The sequence below is a fragment of the Aspergillus caelatus genome (assembly GCF_009193585.1).
Source record: "Aspergillus caelatus strain CBS 763.97 unplaced genomic scaffold BDV27scaffold_225, whole genome shotgun sequence".
NCBI classification, from domain to species: Eukaryota; Fungi; Ascomycota; class Eurotiomycetes; order Eurotiales; family Aspergillaceae; genus Aspergillus; species Aspergillus caelatus.
The window spans coordinates 1-23,778 of NW_022475488.1; the positions used below are offsets into that span (position 1 = coordinate 1).

Sequence of the window (23,778 nt, forward strand, 5' to 3'; positions counted from 1 at the left end):
AAAAAAAAAAAAAAAAAAACTACATGGGGACCCTCTGTCATATACCCATTCATTTGTCTGCTATAATGAGCGTCTAGACGTACTGTGCCTAGACTGGGTAGACTATGAACAAGTATTAAGTAGAACAAATGCACTTCGATTGTATCATTGATTTCCTTTTGAGCTATATTTATTGTTACGATACTTTTTTTTCCATGAACCTTTATAAGCAGAAGACTTTATACTTTGAGCCGCTGATCATGAGTGACTTGAAAAGCTTTTGCCAACAAGGCATCCGAATATTCACTGAAGATCCATTCAGCAAATTTCAAACTGCATACCTTAAATTAAGCCAAAGTATTCGGAAACCATGGGATGAAGGCCCCAGTCATTCTATACAGCAATGTCTAAGCAACAGGACCTTTACCTCAGAAGAGACCTTCCCAGGAAGCTAGGTCCATAATGTATAGTCTAGCAGGTATGCCCTATACCCGAAGTTGATAGCCTGTTTTCAACTTTCCCTCCTCTGCTTCGTAGAGCATATAGCAACCTTTCGTCCAATTCCCTCCCTTTTCTTCATCCTGTTATACCTAGAATCTCTACCAGAGAAACAATGTTACTTCTCTCTTTAGAACTTCTACAAGTAAGACACAGGTCAAAATGACATCCTTTCCTATTATTCCCTAGAGTTTCCAACATAGGTAACATGATAAACATAAGGATTATATACAATGTACAGCCGCCTGGAACCGAAGAAACTTTTTGGCGAATCATAAAAGGATCAAACAAGATGCCAATAACGAAAAAAAAAAAAAAATCAAGGGACTCGAGTTCCAGGGTAGAAGAAGCCCGGCCCCCATCTCACTGGAAGAAATTCCAGTAAGACCTCGGAGTGCGGATTTTATCGTGCAGTTTTTCTCCCAGTGACTACGGTCATCTGATGCTATTGGGAGCGACAACAGGCACCCGCTAGCGTTTTTAGAACCCGCCAGAAAACGCCGTGGATATCGACAGATTAAGAAAAGGTCAATGGGCATTTTGCAATTACAGGATCGGTTGGTCACGTCGTGGCATCATGCATGTCAACTTAGACAATGACCTTCCGCTTCCTCATCAGGGCCTTCCGCTCCTGCTCCTTGGCTAAAACACAGAGTTAGTGCTACTTCAAAAAAAAAAGGTTCACAGGGGGGGTTTAAAAAACATACCTTCGTCATAAACGAGGAATTCGTGCAGGGCACTGCCAGCGGGCACCATAGGGAGCACAGGCACCTTACGGTCAGTAATGACCTCGAGCAGAGCGGGGCCGTCGCTCTCAATCAGCCACTTCAGCTTCTCCTCCATCTCAGCAGGGTTGACCAGCTTATCAGCAGCAACACCCATGGACTGGGCCAGAGGAACAAAGTCGGGGTTCTTCTGGTGAGTATGCGAATAACGGTCCTCGTAGAAGAGGTTCTGCCATTGAGTCACCATACCTTGTTCCTCGTTGTTCAGCAGGAGGACCTTGACGCCGATGTTGAACTGAGCAGCAGTAGAGAGTTCGGTGAGGGTCATGTTGAAGGAGGCATCTCCATCGATATCAACGACAAGGGCATCCGGGCAAGCAACCTTGGCGCCAATAGCCGCGGGGAGACCATAACCCATAGTACCCAGACCACCAGAGGTGATCATACTACGAGGATGGCGCCAACGGAAGTGCTGGGCAGCCCACATCTGATGTTGGCCGACACCAGTGGCGATCAGGGTACGGTCCTTCATGTGGGCGGTGAGGTCGCTGAGCTTCTCAATCAAAGTCTGGGGCTTGATGGGACCTTCAGCGGCCTGCTTCTCGTACAGAGAGAAAGGGAAGCGAGCCTTCCAGTCATTGATCTGGGCGAACCACTCGGGACGCTCCGATACCTTGTTGACATGGGGAAGAAGATGGCTAATGTTCTCAGCACAGTCGCCCTCAACGGCCTCGTTGGCCTGGACGACCTTGTTGATGTTCTTAGGCATGATCTCAAAGTGTACGATACCACCACGGTTCTCGGACGCAGCAAGCTTAGCCTGAGGGGCGAACTTGGTGATGTTACCCGTGACACGGTCATCGAAACGGGCACCAACAGCAATGATCAAATCAGCCTCCTGCATAGCCATGTTGGCGTAGGCCGATCCGTGCATTCCCAGCATATGCAGTGCCTTGGAGTCCAGCTCGTCAAAGCCACCCAAACCTTGCAAAGTCGTGGTGACCGGAATGCAGGCCTTGTCGGCCAATTCCTTCAAGAGCTTTGGGCCTTCGGGGTTAGCGAGAAGACCCTGACCGACGTAAAGAACGGGCTTCTTGGCGACATTGACCAAACGAGCAACGCGGCTGATGGTGCTTTCGAGCTGCTTCATGCTCAACTCACGGGCCGCAATGCTCGCCGCGCTCGGCAGAGAGGGAATGGTGCTGTTCATAGGGATAGGCTTGCGGAGAATACCGGCGGTGATATCTTTCGGAAGGTCGACCAGGACGGGACCAGGGCGACCACTGGTGGCGATTTCGAAGGCCTCCTGGATCCGGCGAGGAAGCTCGGCGACAGATTTCACCATAACGTTCCACTTCGTGCAAGCTCTCGAGATACCGATAACGTCGGCTTCCTGGAAAGAATCGGTACCGATCGCGCTGGTCGGGACCTGACCGCAGAAAACAACCATCGGCGTGCCGTCCGAGAGGGCATCCTGCATGGGGGTAATGACATTAGTAGCACCGGGGCCAGAAGTGACCAGGACAACACCAGGCTTTCCTGAAGCCCGGGCATAACCTTCAGCCATGTGTCCAGCACCCTGCTCATGGCGAGGGAGAACGAAGTCAAAGTGCTTGGAGTTGTAAATAGCATCGAACACGGGAAGAATGGCGCCACCGGGGTAGCCAACTATACATTGGTCAGTCTATTTATGCTCTGTGGTCTATATCGCCCAGAAATGTTGAGCTGACTCACAGACGTGTTTGACGCCGAGACGGAGCATCATCTCATGGAAAATTTCTCCACCACTGAGTCCAACGAAGCTGTAATTTCCGAGCACGTTAGACCATTTGTCATTCAATCTGTGAAGAACTCCACGAAAGCCACGTACGAATCATCCAATTCAGGAACATTTCGGTTCTGCAACTGCGATATTTCACTGCGCTGAGGTTCCAGGTTGAAGGCGGGACTTGGGGCGGGACGAGACTTTCTATACCGGTGCACACTAGGGTTAACAGGGCCAATTGCTTCGTAAGATCTCTAAGCAAACTGAGAGACTCACGTAGTAGCAGCTGTAGCAGTGCTCTGGGATCGTTTCTGAGCAGAAAAGCGGTGGGGCGAAACGGCTGCGGCCACCGAGGAAGAGGTGAAACACCTTCTTCCAGAGGTCATATACCTCTGGTAGTGCATAGCGCGCATGGCGCTTTTGGATGGTCTTAGAGGCATCATCTTTGCGGCGGATGACTGCCAGGCCAAACAGAAAAAAGAAATGAGTTTAAAAAATGGGAAGGGGAAGAGACCACGGACCTGGTGTGAGTAAGAGGTCCTTAAGACCGGGCGGAAGAAAGACTCAGACTGAGTGACTGGTGTGACTAATCCGTTCCCGGTTAGCGTCCTGGAGTCTCGAATAATCTCCATCCCTTGATTGGTTCAATCTGCCTGCTAGCTCCGATCATCGGCGCCCATTTTCAGGTCTTGCCGTCACCTGATTGGCGAGTGGCGCCTCAGGCAAGAGGGAAAAAAAGAGGATCCTCGGTCAGTGGAATTGGCACTAACCACGGAGTAGGGCCCTAACTCCGTACATTGGATCTGGGGAAAGCAACCGCCTTTTGAAACTTGAAATTCAGAGAGCTACAGGTAAAACATATATGCAAGAAATGTCAACCATTTATTTCATAATGACGATAGTTACAATCGCGATCTTGACCAATGTTTGGGGAAAACCGGCGAGAAATAATTCTATTGCAGGTATTGCATGAGCAGTCGATGATTTCCCTACCACTCACAGCCTTGCCGATTCCGGAGATGCACATGCAACAACTTGTCGTATGAATCATCCGACGAAAGATTCCCTGAGGTAACAACAATAACAACAACATCCACAACCCTAATTGAAGAACGATGACTCAATTTCATATTAATCCTATTTTGATTACTTCCTCTTTGAACGTGGTGTGAATTGACGAAGAAAATAAGCGTAAGAGAAAAAAAAAAAAAAAAAAAAGGAAAAGAAGGAAAAGGAGTATAGTTAATATATCTGCAGGAACTACAGCTGTGCTACAGATTTCCGGCCTATGCTTACAACATTAGTCCCTGTAGGAAGGTTTCAAGCTTTCTTTGAGGATACCTTCTAATTCTGCTTTTCTTTAGGTCCTAATTTCAGTTATCCCTATTAGAATAAGTTGCCAAGAAGAGGTAGTTATCATTATATAATTTTTTACACATAAAATTTGCATCAAGACTAACCACCTTACCTTTTGGTTGTACACCTAAACAGACAGCATTGTATAACTCCAGTATCAAAGACAATGTATTATAGTTTTCAATGTAAACCGTCCGCAATCATTCGAGAGCATCATCAACCGGGATGTCATTCTTGGACCAAATTGCACTTTATGTACTACTGCGATTAATATACAAAAGCTCAAACTGTACAAGCTGATAACCTTCTTTAAGCCTTTTTTTTCCCCCCCTACTTCCTTTTCTCCCTCCTCGATTGTCCCTACCTTTTTTTCCTTGGGGACGGGAGGGGCGTTTTTGTGCAACGTGGTGCAAGGGGCCGTGCCGTATTATGTAGCAGTTACGTGCAGCCACTTTCGAAATTTCGTACTCACTACCTTCTTTAATGGAGATGTTATTCTACACCAAGTCACTTAGAGTGCTCAACTAGGGTTCTTTAGACGAGCCTTACAGGAGTTACTTGACAGGTAATAGACTATCCTCGATGCCATGCCCCTAACACGTCTCAATTCTCTTCCTTCTGACACCTAAATCTATATCTTTTTGCATGTCCTGGAAAGATGGATGACAGTTGGTGCGACTGGGGCTCAAAGCAAGAATTACCGTGCTGAATTACGGCAATTGTAGGTGATAATGGGGGCACGACTACTCTGTCCAATAGAAGGGTTTACTATGTCGTCCTCAATAGGAGATATACTGTACTCTACTCAGCCGTCTGTTTCCATAGAGGTTATTGTCGTATGCCAATTTTGTTTTTCCTTTTCTTTGGTGGTTGCTGGGATACTATCTTGGAAGCAATTCAGCATGTTCAAGCTGGGAAGTCTGGCAAAATGCCAAATCAGGGTGGGCGTATCACTTTTGACCAAATGATGGGTAGAAATCTTTCTTATATTATTTTCTGTTCATAAAAAAGATGGTTTCATACACTAAAACATGGGCTAGACCTAAAGGTGTGTTCTTAGGAAACAGACAAGGTGGGCAGGTCTAATGTGGTGGGGTGATAGAATGGCCGGATCTGGGTGGTGCGCCGTGCCGGTGTTTTTGAACAGCCTTTTTACTTGGGTAGACGCGAAGGAACGTCGGTTAATTTCATTAGACTCGGTATAGCCGGCTCATAGCGATAGCCAACAGAAGCATTGAGCTGAGACTCCAGACAGCATGGGTTGGAGAATAATGTTAAAATCGGGAAGGAGAGAAAAAGGAAAGCACCCTACAGAGTAGAGTGCTAGAAAACAAAGAGGAAAGCTTGTTTTAAGAAACGAAACGAAGGTGCCGTCGGCTATAAAAAGACATGTTTCGGGGGGTAATAAGGCGGCAGGCCGAGAGAGACTCGGGAGAAATGTGGGGTTCGGTTGAAAAAGCTGGAGACTCGGAGTGCCGGTGAGCGCTGGTGCGTTCTCCAGGCACGGGATCGCGTGGGCAGCGTGATTAACTTGTTCCCCGTTTATTCCGGGCGGCCAATCACCCCCCGAGCTGGAGTCGCAGGGTTCTTGTCTCGATTGCGGGGCATTTCATTTCCTCAATTTTCCCACCCCTCTTATGATCGCATTTTTTTCTCTTATATTAACACGTTGATTTATATTAAATACCCCTCCTCCTCTCGCCTTTTCCTCCCTGCTTCTTTGTCCTTGCGTTCTTTCCCCTTCCCTGTCCAACTCGAACAAGCATTCCCTCCGCCATGTCAACAACCCCGCAAGAGCTCGTTCCCCAGACGGAGAACATCGCTGAGGTCTATGCCACAGACGATGCCTCAGTCACATCCGTTGCTCCAGAGCACCAGGCCCGTTTTAACGGTCTGATCTCTAAATTCAACCAACTGTACAGTCATCGTCCCGACTTTGTCTCCCGCAGTCCTGGCCGTGTCAACATCATTGGCGAGCACATTGACTACAACCTGTACGATGTCCTTCCCACGGCTGTCAGCGTCGACGTCATCATGGCCGTGAAGGTTGTGCCTTCCAACGGAGAGCCTTTCGTGAAGATCGCCAACGTCCAGCCAGAGAAATTCCCCTCTCGCGAATTCACAGTACCCCGCGACACTGATATTGAGATTGACCCGAAGCAACACGAATGGGTTAACTACTTCAGAGCTGGACTCTTGGGTGCCTTAAAATTCTTGCGCAAAACCAAGCAAGATGGTTCCTTTGTGCCCGCCAGCGTAGAAGTTCTTGTGGATGGTAATGTGCCTCCAGGCGGTGGAATCTCCAGCAGCGCGGCTTTCGTGTGCTCGAGCGCGCTGGCCGTCATGAAGGCGAACAACCACAATGTCTCCAAGCAAGATCTTCTCGACCTCGCTGTGGTCTCAGAGCGTGCAGTTGGTGTGTACTCTGGCGGGTAAGTACCGATAACCCAACCCCCCCCCCCTTCCTTTCTATCCACTATCATCTACTCTTCTAACACCCCACAGTATGGACCAAGCAGCCTCCATCTTCTCCCGTCGCGGATACCTGCTCTACACCCAGTTTTTCCCCAACTTCTCCGTCCAGCATGTCCCCATCCCCAAGGCTGCCGAAGAGATCACCTTCCTCATGGCCCAGAGCTTCGTCACCTCCAACAAGGCCGAGACCGCTCCCCGCCATTACAACCTGCGCGTCGCAGAATGCACCCTCGCCTCCGTGGTCTTGGCCGCTCAGCACGGCCTGACCCTCCCCAAGGACAACAGTTCGCTGGGCTACAGTCTCCGTAACTTCCACGAAGAGCTCATGCGCAAGGAAGGCCGTCTCGGCGATCCCCTCGAGTACCAGATCGACTCCGTCATTCAGACGACCATGGAGCTCCTCACCCAGGAACAAGGCTACACCCGCGAGGAGATCGCCAAGCTCCTCGGCATCACGGTTGCAGACCTCGAGGCCAAATACCTTTCCTCATTCCCCGTTCAGGCCGAGCGCTTCCTCTTGCGCCAGCGTGCTCTGCACTGCTTCACCGAGGCCCGCCGTGTGCTCGACTTCAAGGCTTGCCTCGCCAAGGCGACTACTCTCGATGAGCGTCGCATCGAGTATCTCGGACAGCTGCTGAACGAGTCTCAGGCTTCCTGCCGTACTCAGTATGAGTGCAGTGCGCCCGAGGTCGATGATATCTGTGCTATTGCTCGTCGGGCGGGTACTTGGGGTAGTCGTCTTACGGGTGCTGGATGGGGCGGTTGCACTGTGCATATGTTGCCGCAGTCTAAGGTCGATGCTGTTATTAAGGCTCTGAAGGAGGAGTACTACCTGAAGAACTTCCCCGATATCAGTGAGGAGAAGCTGGCCCAGGCTATGGTTATTAGCAAGCCTTCTAACGGTTCCTTTGTGTATGTCCCCTCCTTAGCTTCGCTATGTTGTGACCGATGATGATTGTGTACTTTGCTAACTTGCGCTTCTAATAGGGTTACTGGAGAGGCCATTGCTCAAGTCAATGTTTGAAACAAAACCAAGGGGAAATAATCAAGAATAAAAAAAAAGGAAAAGGAAACAGGATGGATGAATTTGAATTTTGAATTAATATTGTACATAGTCTTCAATCCATCACTGGAATAGTTTTGGCGCTAGCGTCAGGTATGTGGACATTACCAGCAGGCCTAAGAGCATGTAGTCTAATGTCTTGAGAAGTCTATCCTTTCTCTTGTCGTAGAGATTTCTATCTTCTCGTAATTATCACCTTCGCTGAGGCGCTTGCATAGTGTATTGCGTCGACTCGCTCGACTTGTGTAGGTCCCACCTATTACTGAGTCTTCTGGTCTCAATGACTCTGCTTATATTCCATTTAGTACGGGATTCTGAGAACATGCCTAATGTTCTCCGTTCCCCACGAGGAACCGAGACCGGAGAGTCACTGATAGCCAGAAGACTGAACGGCGAAGCCGTCAAGTGTTGGCATGCAACTGCCAACATGAAGTCTGATTCAGTGCAGAATAAGGTTTCATGCACACGATTCAAGATTTCTTCTTCGAGGCCGCCTTTGAAAAGAAGTCGCTCATCTTTTTCATTCCCGCGGTGTTCACCTTTTTTAAGTCTCGGACTCCACGGGATTCTGCCGCCTTCTTTTTCTTCTCTTCTTCCTCCTTGCGGCGCTTCTTCTCCGCCCGTGACTCGGCACCTTCGTCGTCATCGATATCTCGCTTCCGGCTGAAGTCTCCTAAGGATCGAGACGCGAGCGCCTCTGCGCGAAGCTCGGCCACATGCTTGAGATGGTCATGCATGGGTTTGAAGTCTATAGGGCTCTCGGAGCTGGAAAGTAGCCCATCGACTTTAGTGCGCAGAGCTGCAGACAGGTAGGAATCCTTCATGAAGGTTAGAGCCGTCGAGATCCTCAGTAGACGGGCCACATCGTCTGACGCAGGTGGTTCATTTGGAGATGATTCTGTAGCAGGAGTGGACACGTCCGAGGGTATAGGAACCGATGTCGAGCTTGCTGTTGTTGCCGGTGTCTCTTTGTTTTCCTGTGGCTCTGCCTCGCTCTCACCATTACTATTGGACGGCGCCGCATTGGTCGAGGCATCCTCTCGCTTGACAGCCATCATAGGCGTGGACAAAGCCTGGCGAATAAAGCGCTCTTCCATGCTGGGAGGAAGCCCCAGTGCTACCATCCGCTCTGCTTTGGCAATCAATTCCTTCAGAAGTTTCGCCTCACTGAATCGGAACATTTTCTCATCACCTGTCTCTACCGAATCGCAAATAGCCTCCGCTCGCGCCTGCAAGACATCCTTGAAAGATTCATCGTAGAGAACGTGCCGGAAGTGGTTGGGTAAATCGTCCTGCGAGTCGATGATGTCGTCAAGGGGTTGGAATAGGCCTTTCGCCTGGGAAGATGTCGGGCATAGTAAAGGAATCAGGAAGAAGATCACATCTATGGGCGTCGCAATCAACAATTGCGCAGTCTTCGCTATACTCGCATTTCCAGGCTTTGGACGTTCTCCATCAGGCGCCGTGCTGTTCTCCGACTTAGGGGTAAAAAGGACACTTCGTGGGGACTGCGATGAAGATGTAACCACGGTAAATTCGTATATTCCCAGCTTGGGGCAGAAGTAATAGCGAGTGAGTTCTCCGGTCTGGGGATTGGGCAACTGGAGGAACCGAGCTTCGTCGCTTGCGGAAGAAGGGAGGATGAATGTCTTGCCGGGTTTCTCAGTCGGCGGCGGCAGTTTGGAAGGTTGTTCCGGCTTTGATTGCTCGGACGAAGGAGCCGACGATCGGGTGCGCATGATGAGTGTGGCGGTAGGACTTGTCTGAGAGTGGAATTGGTTGGAGGATTCGAAAACAAGACTACTCCGTACTTCCAGACTACTTTAACGCGTGCCTGAGATTCATTTTAACTTGAGACGCGACAACACGCGCTGCTCCTTCCCCGCAGCCAATCACAGTCGCCGCATCACCCGACCAGTAGAATTAAATTACCTTCTCTGAATACTAACTAAACTAATGCAACTCACCGTGTGTTGTCTTTAACTATGCCTTGCTGATGACAGAAAGTTTGCTGCTGAATGCTTACGTCCTTTTTCACGTTCCTGTTCGCCCCTTCTCTTATAAACTGTCATTATTTCTTGCGCAGTGGTCGTCCTCAACTTCTATCTCTCAATTGGCATTCCCCGCACTATTTTGCGCCTGAACATGGCCAAAACCCACAGGAAAGCGCAATCCTAGATCAAATAGTGGCATTCTTAGCGTGTCGATAGTGGTAGGATCGGTGTGGCGTTACCGCAAATCCCTCTTTTCCAAAGACAAAGAAAAGAAAAAAAAAAAACATAGACCGATGACCGGCAGTGAGTACGAATATATTCGCTATCCCTTCCGCGGACATTGACTGACGAATCCCTCGCCGAAGTGGTAGACATCTCGTGGCCCCCCAAGTCCCCCAGGGAGGCGCTACTGAGCTCTCCCAGTGGTCGAAAAAAGTATGAAGATATGCAGCGGCGTCGAGAAAATTTCGGGTCTCCTCTCAAACGTTCAACTACAACCCCGGACCTACGAACAAGGTCGGGACAGCTCTTGGAGGACGGTCTAGAGGACGACGACGACGAAGACGACGATGAGGAAACACTGAAATTGAAATTAGCAGCAATTGAGGCGCGACTGAAGCTGAAGCAACTCCAGAAAAATCGTGGGAAGCCAGGCACATCGGGATCGGACACACACAACAGAGATGATGCGCTATCCAAACCAGGGTCGGCGGTTAGCGCCTCATCACGGTCTCAGGACAATATATCAAGGATGAAGAGCACGAGGGAAGCGACTAGCAGACTCGAGCCCAATGATGTGCAGGTCCCATTGTCACCGACACGGCGTCCGACATCCGCAGTTCCACCCGCCTCCCCGCGAAGGTATATACTCGGCATCGACAAGGGCCTCAAAGGCGGCGATGTTTCTCTTAAGCGACCTCCAAGCTCAAGGAGCACCGGTCGACCGACCAGCGGAGGTGGTATTCGAGATGGCATGGCTTTGCATTCCCACACTGCCCTCACACAGGCTTTAGCAGGGGAACCAGGAAACCGCCCCAAGAGCTTCAGTGAGCGAATGGCCGAGAGCAGATCTGCCGACAAACTCCGAAGAGAACGGGCAGAGAGATTACAAGTGAACAGAAGTTCAGCATTCCAATTCGATAAGGCAGAGGTAGACGCATTCAAGGCGGCAGCCGAGGCAAGGAAGGGGTCTCCTACCAGGTCTCCAACCAGAAACCGACAGGCTGAAAGCTTCAGCCGAGAAGACATTCTGCGGTCATGCAATAACCTCAAACCTGTCGGTTTGAAAAGAAGCCAGACCCTTCCCAGTGTACGAAGGAACCTTGATCAGGATGAGCCCGGATCGTATCTCCATAGACGAAACCAGAAGTCTGAATCAGAAGCACAGGCAGCTTCGTCTATAAGCTTTGAACATACCATTTCGGATGAATCTCGCGAAGGGAGTGCATCAGACAAGACTCCTGACTCTTCGAAATTCGAAGCCTTCTCCTCACTTCATCTTTCTAATCGTATTCTACCTCATTCCTTTCTAACCCGTACCCTTGCTGACAAGAAGGTCCTCCGGATTCCCGATCTTCTGAGAACAGTGAAGGGGCCTGCCTTTGAGCTCCCTGAAGCGATCAACGGGGACTATGTGGTCTTTGGAATAGTAGCCTCAAAGTCAGAGCCTAGAGATATCAAAGATTCGAAAAAGGTATCGGGGAAAGAAGCTGATCCGTTCGATGAAGGACTCAACAACAGCAGCAGATACATGTGCATCCAGCTCACGGACCTGAAATGGACCATTGATCTTTTCCTTTTCGATACTGCTTTCCCGCGGTATTACAGGCTATCTGAAGGCATTCTCATCGCAATCCTGAATCCGACGATTTTACCCCCACCGAAGCACAAGCTAGACACCAACAAATTCAGCCTCGCAATTTCATCGTCTGATGATAAGGTCTTGGAAATAGGCTATGCGCAAGACATCGGCTTCTGTAAGGCCGTCAGGAAAGACGGCAAGACATGCCAGGCCTGGGTTGACGCCCGCAAGACCGAGTTTTGTGACTTCCACATCGATATCCAAGTTCGTCGCACCCAGTCCCAAAGAATGGGAGTAAACAGCGGGACAGGCATGTTCGGTCCGGGTGGACGCTCTGGGTCACGAACTGGCTTTTTTGGTGGAGGCAAAGAGAAAGGAGAAGGTCCCCGAAAGGGGCTGAAACCAAACGGCGCACAATACGATTTCCAGTCTCAGTCTCTATATTACGTTGCGCCGGCCCCCAAGTCCCGAGCTGGCAATAGTTCCTCCTTCGTTATGCCAGGCGGCCAGTCCGCCGCTAAACTTATCGACGCCGATGACGAAGACCCATTCATCGCTGCAGGCAGGATGGGCCGCGGAATGGAAAATAAAGAAGAACGATTCCGCCGACGTCTCGTGGAACAACAGCGTGAGCGCGATATAGCCCAGAAGCTTACGTCTCGCGGGATTGGAATGGGCGCCGAATATCTTCGGGCTCGAAATCCCGAGAACGTCTCGTCTCCTCTTCCAGAGAATATCACACCGGCGAAGACAAGCCCAAACGCGGAGACCCCTTCAAGTCACTCAGGCCTTCTGGGTTTTAGGAAAGCAAACTCGGTGAAATTGGGCCCGTTGAAGCGCGCTCATGATGGGACACATGGTAGTAGCGTGAAAAAGACCCGATTCATCACCGCCAAAGGCATCAAGGAAGCCGGACGAGATAGCCTTGGAAAGGCCGAAGCGACGAAGACAGGCTTCGATGATGACGATGACGACGAGCTTGATATCATATAAGACAGTACAGGCAGATGAACATAAACGTGAAAAAAACCCAGATCCACAGGAATGTTTTGATGAACGCTAACGTCCTCAGCTAGAGGCTCTTGGAGTTGTTGGAGTTTCTTTCTCTCTTTCATTTACTTTCTCTTTTGTTAGCCTTGTATGTACTATTCTACTCGGCCCTTCTTGTACTTTGATAGTCTCTTCTGGCTGCCTTTATTTTCCTTACTTCTAGCAGGCTACGGAGTATTTTATACCTCTTATTGAAATCCATCCTTTTTTTTTTTTTTTTCTTTGAAGAATAGCGTATATAGCGATATACAAACACCACAACCATTGATGTTCAGCTGTGTAACTCTGAATAGGAAGAGTAAACAGACGTATTCAATTACGTACTTTCTGGAAACATAAGGGGGTTAAAGAGGACAAACTTGGTAGATACGATATTGGTTATTCATTGGATATCTAAAACTAAAGCTATCGAGAGAAGAGCTCAAATACACGCCGGGCTCAACAAAGGAGGCAGAATAAAAGCATGAGAAACAAAAAAACTCCATCCAGTAACGTGCATGCCAGCCAAATACCTATCCTGTCCGTTTACCCATTCCCGTATCCTATTCCGACTGCCGTCCAACAAAGAACTTGATTGTATGAACAAATGTAACCTGAGCGCAGCTGGACTATTAAACAAGGTTCTTAGCCCTGAAATATTGGCATGCAAAAGCCGACATATCTGGATAGTCAGAATCGCTATTAAGAAAAAGACGTAAAGATTCAGAGAGCATCAAAAGCCGAATTACATCGCATACCAACAGCATCTGAGATTATGCAAGTCACGACGGTGTGACAGCAGCTCGGCTTCCTCTGGTTTTCTTGGTAGCCGGGCCACCAGGGCTGCCAGCCGTTTCAGCAGCGTCCCTCTTCTTGGCTTTGGACCCTGCAGGCGCAGGAGTCGGTTTCCTTCTCAGCCAACCATCAAAGGGACTGACGCGTTTCTTTTTGGTCTCTGGGACCGTAGGTGTTCTGTGCTCCAGCTCATCACGCTTGGTTCGAGAACGCAATGAGCGTATTGTCGCACCTGGCGAGGGAGGAGTTTCGACAGTATTCGGTGGGGGAGTGACTGGTCGCTGTTTCATCTCAACGTCGACAGGGCGATCCACAGTTTCTGCTACGTCAGGAACGAGCATGTGGTCTTCAATGTCAGTGGCTGCTTCTTCATCGACATCGCTAACATGATTTGACGGAGGCGCACGGTCATTTGCTGTGGGAAAGAGCACACGAGGCTTAATGGACGAGCGAGTGAGTGGTCGAACGTTGGCAGTAATGTCTTCGTCCAAAAGATCTGGGCGAGCTGCGAGCAAGCCCAAGTCGTCATCGCCATCATCCCCGTCACTGTCAACTGGGTCGACAAACTTGCGGAAAATTTTCTTGCCACGGCTGCGGGGTTCGTTAGTGAGTACGCTCTACAGATTCCAAAGAATATACTTACAATACATAAGTCATACCATCGTCACGTTTGACTGATTCGTCAACTTCCTTGTCGCGCTTAATTTGCTCTGCCCTGCGTCTCGAAAAACGTGTAGGGGCAGTGGACCTCTTGCAGAATGGATTGTCTTCGCTTTCGTCCGGCTCTGGAATTCGGTCACGAGAGTCGGTGTAAATCTGGATATCGGATCCGCCCTGAGCATTATTGTCGAAGCTATCCAGGGAAAAGCCGGTGTATTTCTTGCTCTTCTTGGGGCGTCCAGATGGCGGAGGAAAGAGAGCCCGTGCTGTGTTTCCAATATCACCAACTGCTTTCTTCTTGGGTGTTTTGGCAGGTGTTGGTAGCATTCCCTGTGCCATGGCGGCCCGAAATGCGTGTGAAGGACGAGTTGAGTTGGAAGGCTCAGCGGTGCCGAAAGGATCTGAGTCGTCTAGTTCAGAGGCGCCATCTAGCGAACGTGAGGCAAGGAAACTGCCGATCCGATCGGATGTCTTCTTGCGGGGGGACCTGTGAGCAGATTCAGGTGGTGACAATGCTCCCAGTTCCTTATGTTGCTTCTTTGTGCTTTTGGAACTTTGCGATAGCGGAAAACTCGGCGGGGGAGTTGTGTGTCTCTCCTTCGATGCCCGCTGGCTGGCTAGTCTAGCGGAATGCCGCGTAGAGTACGGTTCATATTGGTCATATCCGGGTCCATGTCGTGGAGTGGGTGGCACACGTAGAGTTGACGGCGGCGGAGGTGTCGACGCCATTGTGAGAGATGTTCACCACGGTTCACTCACAACCCAGGATATACACACAATGTATTGGACGGCAATGATTGAAGACGAAGTTCGTAACCAAGAGAGTCCGTAAGACGTGGACGTTGTGAGCGGTAAAACTGGGCGGTCGCGAGTCCAAGGGGGTACCAAGGGAGGAAAGACGCGCGCGGGTACGCCAAAAGCCGACCAAAAGCAAGGGTAGAATTCTGAAGCTATCCGACCAGCGATCAATTCTTGTATGGAGTCGAGTGGGTAAGATCCGATGAATAATTATCGATAGAAAAAGGAGAGAATTAAAATTAATTAATTCTTATCGAGCGATAAAGGGAGCGATAGCGATGGTGGAGTGAGAAACGAGAGGGTGGAAGAAGTTTGGTGTTGGTGACGGGGGGAGCAACGAACGAGGAATGCTTGACGTCGAACCAGCCACACTTTTAACAACGAGGCTGAACCAATCATCCGCCTGCCCCACCGCCCCTCCTCCTCAGGCATTCATTGATTTCACCACTCCCGCCTTAGGTCTTAGGCGACGATACCTGGACCTTTATCTACACGTGCAGAACACTAAAATAGTCCGATTTGTTTGCTGTCCCTCAAACGCCCCTCCTCCACAACCACAACTCGAGCCCATAACTATTCCAATTCCTCACAAATCATGGCTTTTCGTAGCACTGCGGAGGAAATGGAACGACTTCAACTCTCCGATGAAGACACAGACGATCTCTGGGATTCTCCCTCGAAGCGGGGCAGTAGGAAATTGAATCGAACACCCGTTAAAGAAGAGAGCACCACGCCCCCGCCCATTCACTCTCACGATGGTGAAACGCTGTTCGACCGCCAAGAAGCACGCGAGGCAGCCTTGCGGAACGAGTTACAGAGTGTCCGGAACATCAATCAGGTGATTGAAGGCCTCCTGAGTAGCCTTGATCGGGCAAAGGGTAACATGGATGTATGTCGAATCTTATATTTACTTTCCCAGTCAAGGCATTTTCAGATCGCCAATTAATAAAAATCATGTACAATAGACCGTTTCGCGTACTGTTGATTCCGCGTCAACATTACTAAACACTTGGACGCGAATTCTATCTCAGACAGAGCATAACCAGCGGTTGATCCTCAATCCAAACTGGCAAGGTGCTGTTCAAGATGTCGCCGACTTGGAGAATGAAGAGCGCCTCAAGCAACAAGCCGCGGAAAGACGTGAACGAGAATTGCAGGAACAGAGGGAAGCAGCGGCTCGGAGAGCCGAAGAAGAAGAGAAGAGAAGAACGCAAGCCGCTACTCGAGGCACACGTGGCAGGGTCCGCAGCAGCGGTCTGGGAAGAACACCAAGTGTCTCCTACTCGAGAACCAATCCGAGTGCAACAAGGACCACATCAACAGCGACAAGAGGATCTACAACCACAACTACACGGAGACCGGTCAGTGGCATTGCCCGAGGCCCTAGCGTTACGCGCGGTCGAGGTAGAACTTAAAAAGCTTTGCATAAGTGACAACGGGACGCGTTCATGTACATTACGATATTTAAATGAGGTAAAAGCTTGCAATATGATACCCAGGGGCATAGAACGGTATACAACCCTTCTCTTTTTTTTCCCCCTCCATATTTAGCTTTTTTTTTCGAGGTCATTGTAGTTTGTAGGGCAGTCGTAAACATGATACTCGAGATGGAGAATCATCAACACGACGCGTTTTCTGCCTCAGGCGCCAAGACGTCACCGCCATCACGAACGGCCGATAAAGCTTTACCACCTGATAAGAATCTCACGCCATAATTCCGACGTCCACCTCGCCTGCGATCGCTATATTGAGCGCAATGAATTTCGCTCCCTATCAGGATGAATCACCCGAAGTCGAGCGGGCAATGTCGCCTGCCCTCGGCGATGCCAATCGCGTGAAATCGCCCATTATCCGATCTCCTGTCGGCTCTCCTCCGGTTCCAGGTCTCACATCCAACGCGCTTCCATCACCGAGTCACTTTGGCGGCAGTGTTCAACCAGGAGCAACTGGGTTCGGAAACAGTGGCTATGGCGGAGATGTCGAAAGTGGGAGATGGAACATGGGGGCTTTCGATACGAGTCTACCCATCCGCATGGATTATGAAGCTATGCTGGCATATCTTCTTCTGCCTCCTGCGGGGGGTGTCTTCCTTCTGCTAGTAGAACACAAAAGCGATTATGTACGGTAAGTGTCTAAATTAATCCGCATGTATACTTCTTGGCAGTTTTACTGATGTTATGCAGCTTTCATGCATGGCAGTCAAGCATGCTTTTTACCGTCATGTTCGTATGTCAAGCCACGTGTCCAACCTTGGAGTGAAATGCGCGCTTACAGTTCTCTAGATCATTCATCTCATATTTGCTTGGTCGAGCTTTTTCTCGTGGACTTTATTTCTATGCGATTTGGCCATGATCGGTTTCTTGAGCATGCGTGCGTATCGGGACGGTAAGTCAAAAGACATAGACTGGGAAACTCGCTGCAGGGCTAACTAAGTCCCAGTTGACACACTCGACCACTACGAAGTTCCCATTTTTGGCCGCCTGGCAAACTCCTTTGTTGATGACGAATAAACCTAATTCCACTTTCAATGGCGATGCATCCGTTTCATATACCCCTCCCATTATGTTTCTCGTGCCAACTAAGCATCGCTTTTCCCCATGGAAAACACCCCAGAATCTACCCACTGGGAATGAATTTTCCAATGTATAGTGATAATTAAAAGGGTATTCTATCTACCTTACATCCCAGAACATGTCTTTCACTGAATGGATGGTGCATCTATCAACCAAGCACAAAGCGTTGATCACACTTCCACCGATGTATATACTTACACATGCCGAATGTACAACTAAATCCATGTATTCAAAGCCACATTTTCCCCTGAAGGATTCATATCCACCCAATATTTCCATTCTTGTACTCAACATGCTCACCCAGTGCACTTACCCGCAGATTCACAGGGTCAATGTGGAGTTAATCTGTTCACCTTTCCCGCAACACCCCGTCCTGGAATTCACTTTCTCGCTCCAAATTATACCAACGACTAAGCTATGCTATACACAGCTTCTCCCGTGTTTTGTTCCCTCGTCTACACGCACTCCCCAGATAAAATCCAGACAATCACAATTAAATCCATCCGTTCCTTACTTTACCATCGAGCTATCCAGCTCTCGAAACCGATTAGTCTGTCTGTATACAGGCTTCGAAACAATTGCTCTTCTATTGAGCCCCTTTCATGACGGCTTAGCCCTAAAAGCCCTCTCTCTCTCTCTCTCTCTCTCTCTCTCTCTACGCACATACATACATATACTCCGAATTTTCAGACCTAATCAAACGAACTCCAGCTACTACTTCTCCGATACCCAATGTGTCGGGTCACACGTGTTATCCATAAGGAATGCGGCCATGTCAACGACCACGTTGAGATGGTTTGTAATAGACCGAAGCTTAAGCTCAAGGATGCTCGGTGCGATGCTTGGGATCAGCCGCATTGTGCCATAACCTACGTCCGTCTTTTGAAGTCCTCAGAGGGGTATGAGTGCATGAAATGCAACAATGAGTTGTCGGACGATGAGATATCGGGTGGTTCTTGACTCATGACTCGAGATACATCGGCTTGAGATCTTCTTCATGAGGCGAACGAGGTTAATTTGGGCTGTGCTAGCAGTATGGGCTTTGGCCTTTCTTCTATAATACTTGTTGTTCCCTAAGTTGGGAAGTTGGTGGTGGGTGCATTCTAGGACTTGGCTGGGCCTGTAGCATTGCGGCACAGAAGAAACGAATATGACTAAATGAGCAAGCTTCAATATTTGCGTGTATTACAATGCCGTTCGAGACCACTAATCACTAATCAGATAATTATTACTCAAATTATAGAAAATTGTAGGACAGAATCAGACAACGCAGGGCAGAACCATGGTATAGACCTGGGACATCTACCTCTGTCGTTGTTAAGATACAGGAATAGACACCAAACCAAGAACGAACGCTGGCTTCTCAAGAAATTAAAATCCAAAGGACAAAGTGGGTAGAAGGCAAACAGAAGGTATGGGTCAAGCCAAAAACAACAACCGGGTGATATCAATCGTAAGCAATTTGGAACACGAAGGAAAAAACATGTGCACCAAGAACATAGAAAACCCCATAGAAGTCGTGTAAATCCGTATCTACATCATGAACACATAATAGACATCGTTCGCCTGTACCCAGGCTGTTGTTCATGAAATGGACGTTCTTTAGATAATTTGCAAGTAATTGCTGGGGACCAAACCGGTCCGTCCACGGGTGGTAGTAACTTCGGCTTCCCACCAGCCGTCGTCTTGAAGTCGAATGACCGATAGAACATCACCTTTGGTGAAACCCAGTTCTTCGGGGATTGCAGCGGTATAACTGTACATCGCTCGGGCTGTAGTCACAAAGTTAGCTAAAAAATCTCATCACGTAGTGCGAAGGGTTCCCTTGGCTTACCAAAGTGAAGAATGGGGCGACCATCCCGGCTGAACTGTCTGCCAGGATCCGCAACGGCCAGAGTCCTGCTCCTGGACCTGCTCCTATGGCTTCCCGCGTCATAGAAGGACCCTGGTCTTCCAGCTTGCCTTGGCGAACCATGGCCACCACCGTACATGTCGACTTGGTTGGAGAGCTGCAACTCCATACCTCCAGCACTCGAGGGACGGGCTTGTTGCCTGAACTGTGGCTGCGGTGAAACGCCACGGCTCATGGGATTTGGAGAAGCTCGCCTTGTGTACTCATGGGGCGAGTATGCTGCATCAGCTGGACGCTGAGGCGGGGTGGAGACAGTCGGTGACTGACTGAAGCGACTTCTCATACTGCTAGATTGGTATGTGCTGGGGCTCGGACTTGGGCCTCTGCTGTACTGACCCATGCGGGTGTCTATACGGGGGCTGTTGACTTGAGGGCTTGCGCTCCGTCTTGGGGTAGGAGATCTGGCACGAGGTACATCTTGGGATTGTGCACGGTTTCTAGTTGCAAGGCCAGTGTTGCCATTACCACGAAGCATGTTATGTGTTTGCCCGGTGTACTTCTGCGTCGTCTTCTGCATTTGAGCGGACGTGAAGGCAGGCTGGGGGGCATCCAGACGTTTCACCGAAGAGTCGTTATATGCGGGGGGTGGAGTCGCCACAGATGCGCTGCTGTAATTCGAACTAGGGGCTGAAGGATTTGGGGTAGCAATGCCATGATATCTGTCGGCAGAGATCCGGGTGGTGGACTGTTTGCCCGCGCCTTTCAGGTCAGCCAGAGCACGTGCGATTGGATCAAGCTCTTCTTCTGCACTCTTTGCCGTCTGAGGTGCCTTCTTTTTGTCCTTATCAGGCGATGCCACGTCAAATACGTTGTTGCCGACATTAAGCTGGAAATTGGCTCTCGGGTCCACCGGCTCAGGGCTAGCGGATAGCTGATCGTTTCCAGGAGGAGCAATTGGCGACTGGGGCTGAGGAGCTTTGGTTGGGCTCGATGGCTTTGACGCATCCCACGTACCACGAGAAGGTGGCTGTGACGGACCAGAGTTCCGCTCCTTGTCATGGCGACTCTTACGTCGGAATGGGCTGTTGCTGAAAAAGGCGCTCCGCTTCTTCTGAATTTGTTTATCTGCCCCCATCCCATGAAGTGGCACGCCATTTGTCGGCTTTGTGGGGGATTGTCTAGCGCTGGGGGGTTCCTGACTAGACATCGACGTCGGATTAGAGACCTCACTCTGGGAATCACGGCTCGATGGTCGGTAGGCGCTATTTGTGCCAGAGCTCCGCTCAGAAGGAGGTCCGGTCCTGCAGAACATGGTCATACCATCCGTTGGATACGCATTGTGAGGCACACTGCCAATTTCTCCATGCTCGCTGGGGTCGTAGTTTGGCGGCAGTTGACCACCTCGGCGAAGATCCAAGGGCGCTGGCTGTTGCGTCGGTTTTTGCGGAGTGACGGTAGTTTCCCTGCTCGTAGGTGTAGGGGGGTTGTTATGAGCCATCTTACTTGCCAGGTCGGACTGTGGGTCGTGATGTGATTCATAAGTCGACGGTTGCGGGGAAGAACTGCGAAACGCCGGATTGATTGTACGCTGGAATTGGGCTACAGAGAAGCCATCTTCCTCTGAGACCTCGGAGCTCGTATCGTTAATATCACCCCGGCAGAAATTAATAAATCGGGGAGGGTCTGGGATATCTTGACCAGTCCCCCTTTCCTTGATGAAGTAAACGATATCCTTCTCAACCTCACAGCTCTCTAAAGAAAGGCGAATCTTCTCGCACGACTAACAATAACTTAGCAGGCATTCCACTTTAGCAAAACAGGGCACATACAGCATCATCGCTAACGCAAACAGTAGATGCAATGTTTGCATAAGCCCACAGGCTACTCTTGGTAAAGTCGAGTCTTTCCTCTTCGAGGTCTTGGAATTTCTGGGCATTCATTAGTTTCATCCACCATCCGCTCGGGGTCGTCTTTCGGACATACGTCACAGGCTGATTTCCATTCTTTGTTCCAGCGACCAGTCGTCTCTTCGAGCACTTTAATGGCAGCTTCATATTCACTGCTGCTGGAAGCCAGCTGTATCTGCGTCTTCTCCAGCTTTGCTTTGTTTTTGCGTTCTTCCTGTCCCATGACCATATGTCCCTGGGCGAGGTATCCCTTGATTCTTAGGCAGTCTTGCTCATATCGATCCCGGGTCTACAGTCGAATCAGTACGTTGCAATCCTTGAAGTATGCAACCTCAACTTACCTTGTTAACTGTTTGGGTCTGCTGCATCTTGGTTTTCAGCAGGCGCTCGATCCCTGTTTGTATGATCTTTCTTCTCTCTTTCGATCCACCAGCAAACGCTACCAATGGCTCTTCCAGCTCCCTTTTCATCTGTCCTGCTATAGCTCCATGTGCCTTGGCGATTGCCTCTGTTTCACCGCGAACAACGTCGAAGGAAGATCGAAGGGAGCCCAACTCTGTCGACCCAAGGGGTTTTCGGCAAAGAGCTAGAAGCTTGCGCGCATATTCCTCTTCAATGGCAGCCCGGACTGTTTACTTTATTAGGATCTCCTCACATTTTCCCAGGATCATGATCAGCCCGCCATTCGGAGCACGTACTGTTATAAAACGTCTTGAGTTCATCACAAGACACTTTGGCAGTGTGCATGCGTTCAAGCATGGGCCCAACACCTGCGTCATCCTTTCCCCAGAAATTGTTGGCAACTATTGTAGTATAAAGCGTTAGTAGGGACTAATCATAATGCCATTGGATCTGTTTAGAAGCCATACAGGACATGGCCACTGTTGGCCCATCAGCCACTGTTCCGGGCATTTTTTTTTTCTGCAGATTATGGTCGGTTAATCCTTCCGAGCTTTGGCCAGCCTTTGCTCATCTGATTACCGGGAATTAAAAGAAAAAAAACAAAGGAGCAGGATCGAATGTAGCCCAAAGAAATAAGTAAAAGAAGGCAATACTACAACCAGAATAAGATTCCGGAGAATTAGGGAGGCAGGAGATCAATCTGGAGAATATCCCCGGAGACGGCAAAGGGGGAGAGGGGAAAGAAGGGGGAAAAGAAAGCCAGAAACCACGGAAAGAATGTTGCAGAACAGCACACGATAGAGCTGCTGGATCTAGTGGAGTTTGATCCTCAGGTAAGGTTGAGTCTGGAATGGATGACGGGTGATGTTTACAGCTCCACGTTTCTCGGGGCAACCACCGGTCCATCACGGGGGCACGTCATTTAATGTATTTAATGTACTGTACCGTGTACTGTCGTGTCCGCGGCCCACGACCTGCCACTCAAATTAAGAGAATTCAATAGTCCCGCTGACCCCCCGTGACTTTAGCGCCCGTTCTGGCATCCAGGGAGTGGGACAACGATTCAAACGTGTGCTGGCAAACCCAATCACTACTTTCAATTTGCCCTCTCCCTTGGGAACTTTACAACGGTTTGGGTAGTAATTGATTATTGACCACGCGTCGTGATTGCTGCCCATTTCCTGAGCGAGTCAGTCAGGTAGGGAAGCAATTCCATCACCCGTGGTTAAATTTGAGCGCCAGCCACAGTCGAGTAGTAGTACAGGTTGCAGATCCATATCGATCCCCAGCCCACCTGAAGTATCGCTGACAGTCCCAACCCCAACGGGCTATTCTGCGTCTTTCTGCCGCCGTTTTTTAGTTCCGCCTGCCAAGATAAGCAATAGACGAATAGCTCCACCAGGCTCCACCATTAATTGGATCTTGCCTAAGGCATGCATAGTACATACTCTTATACTATGGATATCTATCCACCACTTAGCCCTACTACACATTCTTGAGGTCCTTCGGCTCTTACACGATCTATACCCCACCTATTAGAAATATAGCGTTTATGAACATATGATATGTAGCTCCTTTATTTTTAAATGAAATCAAAAGATAGATATTGCTCCTTCTGCGGCCAGCTTCCGAGTCTGTCCCGGTATCCATCCGGTAGGCCAATTCCCACGATCGCGGGCTTACCTCCACACAGGACATGCAATGTTCAAGAAACCACTTTGAAAAGTGCCTAAGAACCTCCTTCAATACACTGCCTTTGTATAGTAATCTCTAAGACTTTGCCAAGCATCTGGTGAGTACCTTATCAAGTACAGTACCTGCTGGAACATCTGCTAAAGTGCCCGTTAAAGTATACGACCGCTTCACAAGGCGGCTTCTCCATTACCTAGATCTCATTTAGTACCGTCCTTTATCATTCCACGCAGAAAGAGCACCAGTATCAAAGCATTGAATGTTTCTGTTTCTCAAGAAACTTCCACATCTTCTCAAGTCACGTCGAGAAGGAGGGGGTATCGTTAGGCAGGACTAATTCGGTGGCCCGGGAGAATCACGTATATGAACGGTGACCCAGAAGTAAAGAAGGACCACTTGTCAGTCGTTGCTGAG

The 23,778-nt window shown here is 49.5% G+C and overlaps 8 protein-coding genes across 8 annotated transcripts; 4 read left to right on the top strand and 4 right to left on the bottom strand.

Annotated features, from left to right (window-relative positions):
* Positions 1 to 634: 634 nt before the first annotated feature.
* BDV27DRAFT_134935 (acetolactate synthase catalytic subunit) lies at positions 635 to 3,537 on the bottom strand. Its single transcript, XM_032068401.1, has 5 exons — positions 3,244 to 3,537; positions 3,073 to 3,171; positions 2,937 to 3,004; positions 1,185 to 2,870; positions 635 to 1,119 (listed from the first exon to the last, which is right to left on the bottom strand). Exons 1-5 carry the CDS (start codon positions 3,408 to 3,410, stop codon positions 1,067 to 1,069), a joined length of 2,073 nt encoding a protein of 690 aa, XP_031923247.1. The 5' UTR covers positions 3,411 to 3,537; the 3' UTR covers positions 635 to 1,066.
* A 2,562-nt stretch (positions 3,538 to 6,099) lies between these two features.
* Positions 6,100 to 7,822, top strand: BDV27DRAFT_161913 (galactokinase galE; the record flags this gene model as incomplete). Its single annotated transcript, XM_032073306.1, has 3 exons — positions 6,100 to 6,755; positions 6,829 to 7,710; positions 7,786 to 7,822. 3 exons carry the CDS (start codon positions 6,100 to 6,102, stop codon positions 7,820 to 7,822), a joined length of 1,575 nt encoding a protein of 524 aa, XP_031923248.1.
* Positions 7,823 to 8,067: 245 nt separating this feature from the next.
* Positions 8,068 to 9,698, bottom strand: BDV27DRAFT_44028 (uncharacterized protein). Its single transcript, XM_032076643.1, has one exon. The coding sequence runs from the start codon at positions 9,598 to 9,600 to the stop codon at positions 8,332 to 8,334; it is 1,269 nt and encodes a 422-aa protein (XP_031923249.1). The 5' UTR covers positions 9,601 to 9,698; the 3' UTR covers positions 8,068 to 8,331.
* A 195-nt stretch (positions 9,699 to 9,893) lies between these two features.
* On the top strand, positions 9,894 to 12,879 carry BDV27DRAFT_44030 (Mcm10/DnaG-type zinc finger protein). The gene is made up of 2 exons (XM_032076644.1): positions 9,894 to 10,158; positions 10,221 to 12,879. The coding sequence occupies exons 1-2, from the start codon at positions 10,149 to 10,151 to the stop codon at positions 12,647 to 12,649; spliced, it is 2,439 nt and encodes an 812-aa protein (XP_031923250.1). The 5' UTR covers positions 9,894 to 10,148; the 3' UTR covers positions 12,650 to 12,879.
* A 186-nt stretch (positions 12,880 to 13,065) lies between these two features.
* BDV27DRAFT_134939 (uncharacterized protein) lies at positions 13,066 to 15,256 on the bottom strand. The gene is made up of 2 exons (XM_032068402.1): positions 14,124 to 15,256; positions 13,066 to 14,071 (listed from the first exon to the last, which is right to left on the bottom strand). The coding sequence occupies exons 1-2, from the start codon at positions 14,867 to 14,869 to the stop codon at positions 13,468 to 13,470; spliced, it is 1,350 nt and encodes a 449-aa protein (XP_031923251.1). The 5' UTR covers positions 14,870 to 15,256; the 3' UTR covers positions 13,066 to 13,467.
* Positions 15,257 to 15,425: 169 nt separating this feature from the next.
* BDV27DRAFT_134940 (DASH complex subunit DUO1) lies at positions 15,426 to 16,469 on the top strand. Its single transcript, XM_032068403.1, has 2 exons — positions 15,426 to 15,827; positions 15,904 to 16,469. Exons 1-2 carry the CDS (start codon positions 15,534 to 15,536, stop codon positions 16,351 to 16,353), a joined length of 744 nt encoding a protein of 247 aa, XP_031923252.1. The 5' UTR covers positions 15,426 to 15,533; the 3' UTR covers positions 16,354 to 16,469.
* A 176-nt stretch (positions 16,470 to 16,645) lies between these two features.
* Positions 16,646 to 17,539, top strand: BDV27DRAFT_44045 (DUF4870 domain-containing protein). The gene is made up of 4 exons (XM_032076645.1): positions 16,646 to 17,062; positions 17,122 to 17,164; positions 17,221 to 17,323; positions 17,378 to 17,539. Exons 1-4 carry the CDS (start codon positions 16,695 to 16,697, stop codon positions 17,446 to 17,448), a joined length of 585 nt encoding a protein of 194 aa, XP_031923253.1. The 5' UTR covers positions 16,646 to 16,694; the 3' UTR covers positions 17,449 to 17,539.
* A 1,134-nt stretch (positions 17,540 to 18,673) lies between these two features.
* BDV27DRAFT_134942 (formin-binding protein HOF1) lies at positions 18,674 to 22,480 on the bottom strand. Its single transcript, XM_032068404.1, has 7 exons — positions 22,140 to 22,480; positions 21,969 to 22,073; positions 21,612 to 21,898; positions 21,347 to 21,559; positions 21,193 to 21,291; positions 19,346 to 21,143; positions 18,674 to 19,283 (listed from the first exon to the last, which is right to left on the bottom strand). The coding sequence occupies exons 1-7, from the start codon at positions 22,180 to 22,182 to the stop codon at positions 19,114 to 19,116; spliced, it is 2,715 nt and encodes a 904-aa protein (XP_031923254.1). The 5' UTR covers positions 22,183 to 22,480; the 3' UTR covers positions 18,674 to 19,113.
* Between the last annotated feature and the right edge of the window lie 1,298 nt (positions 22,481 to 23,778).

Bases quoted from the DNA above. Each gene is read 5' to 3' on its own strand.
- BDV27DRAFT_134942 (XM_032068404.1), bottom strand. From the start codon at position 22,182: ATGCCCGGAACAGTGGCTGATGGGCCAACAGTGGCCATGTCCT. The intron at 22,074-22,139 runs GTATGGCTTCTA...ATACTACAATAG, and splicing joins GCCAACAGTGGCCATGTCCT to TTGCCAACAATTTCTGGGGA. The intron at 19,284-19,345 runs GTAAGCCAAGGG...TTGTGACTACAG, and splicing joins TCGCCCCATTCTTCACTTTG to CCCGAGCGATGTACAGTTAT.
- BDV27DRAFT_44028 (XM_032076643.1), bottom strand. From the start codon at position 9,600: ATGCGCACCCGATCGTCGGCTCCTTCGTCCGAGCAATCAAAGCCGGAA.
- BDV27DRAFT_134939 (XM_032068402.1), bottom strand. From the start codon at position 14,869: ATGGCGTCGACACCTCCGCCGCCGTCAACTCTACGTGTGCCACCCACT. The intron at 14,072-14,123 runs GTAAGTATATTC...CGAACCCCGCAG, and splicing joins GATGGTATGACTTATGTATT to CCGTGGCAAGAAAATTTTCC.
- BDV27DRAFT_44045 (XM_032076645.1), top strand. From the start codon at position 16,695: ATGAATTTCGCTCCCTATCAGGATGAATCACCCGAAGTCGAGCGGGCA. The intron at 17,063-17,121 runs GTAAGTGTCTAA...GATGTTATGCAG, and splicing joins CACAAAAGCGATTATGTACG to CTTTCATGCATGGCAGTCAA. The intron at 17,324-17,377 runs GTAAGTCAAAAG...ACTAAGTCCCAG, and splicing joins CATGCGTGCGTATCGGGACG to TTGACACACTCGACCACTAC.
- BDV27DRAFT_134940 (XM_032068403.1), top strand. From the start codon at position 15,534: ATGGCTTTTCGTAGCACTGCGGAGGAAATGGAACGACTTCAACTCTCC. The intron at 15,828-15,903 runs GTATGTCGAATC...CATGTACAATAG, and splicing joins GGGCAAAGGGTAACATGGAT to ACCGTTTCGCGTACTGTTGA.
- BDV27DRAFT_134935 (XM_032068401.1), bottom strand. From the start codon at position 3,410: ATGATGCCTCTAAGACCATCCAAAAGCGCCATGCGCGCTATGCACTAC. The intron at 3,005-3,072 runs GTACGTGGCTTT...CGGAAATTACAG, and splicing joins GTTCCTGAATTGGATGATTC to CTTCGTTGGACTCAGTGGTG. The intron at 2,871-2,936 runs GTGAGTCAGCTC...ACCAATGTATAG, and splicing joins TCTCGGCGTCAAACACGTCT to TTGGCTACCCCGGTGGCGCC.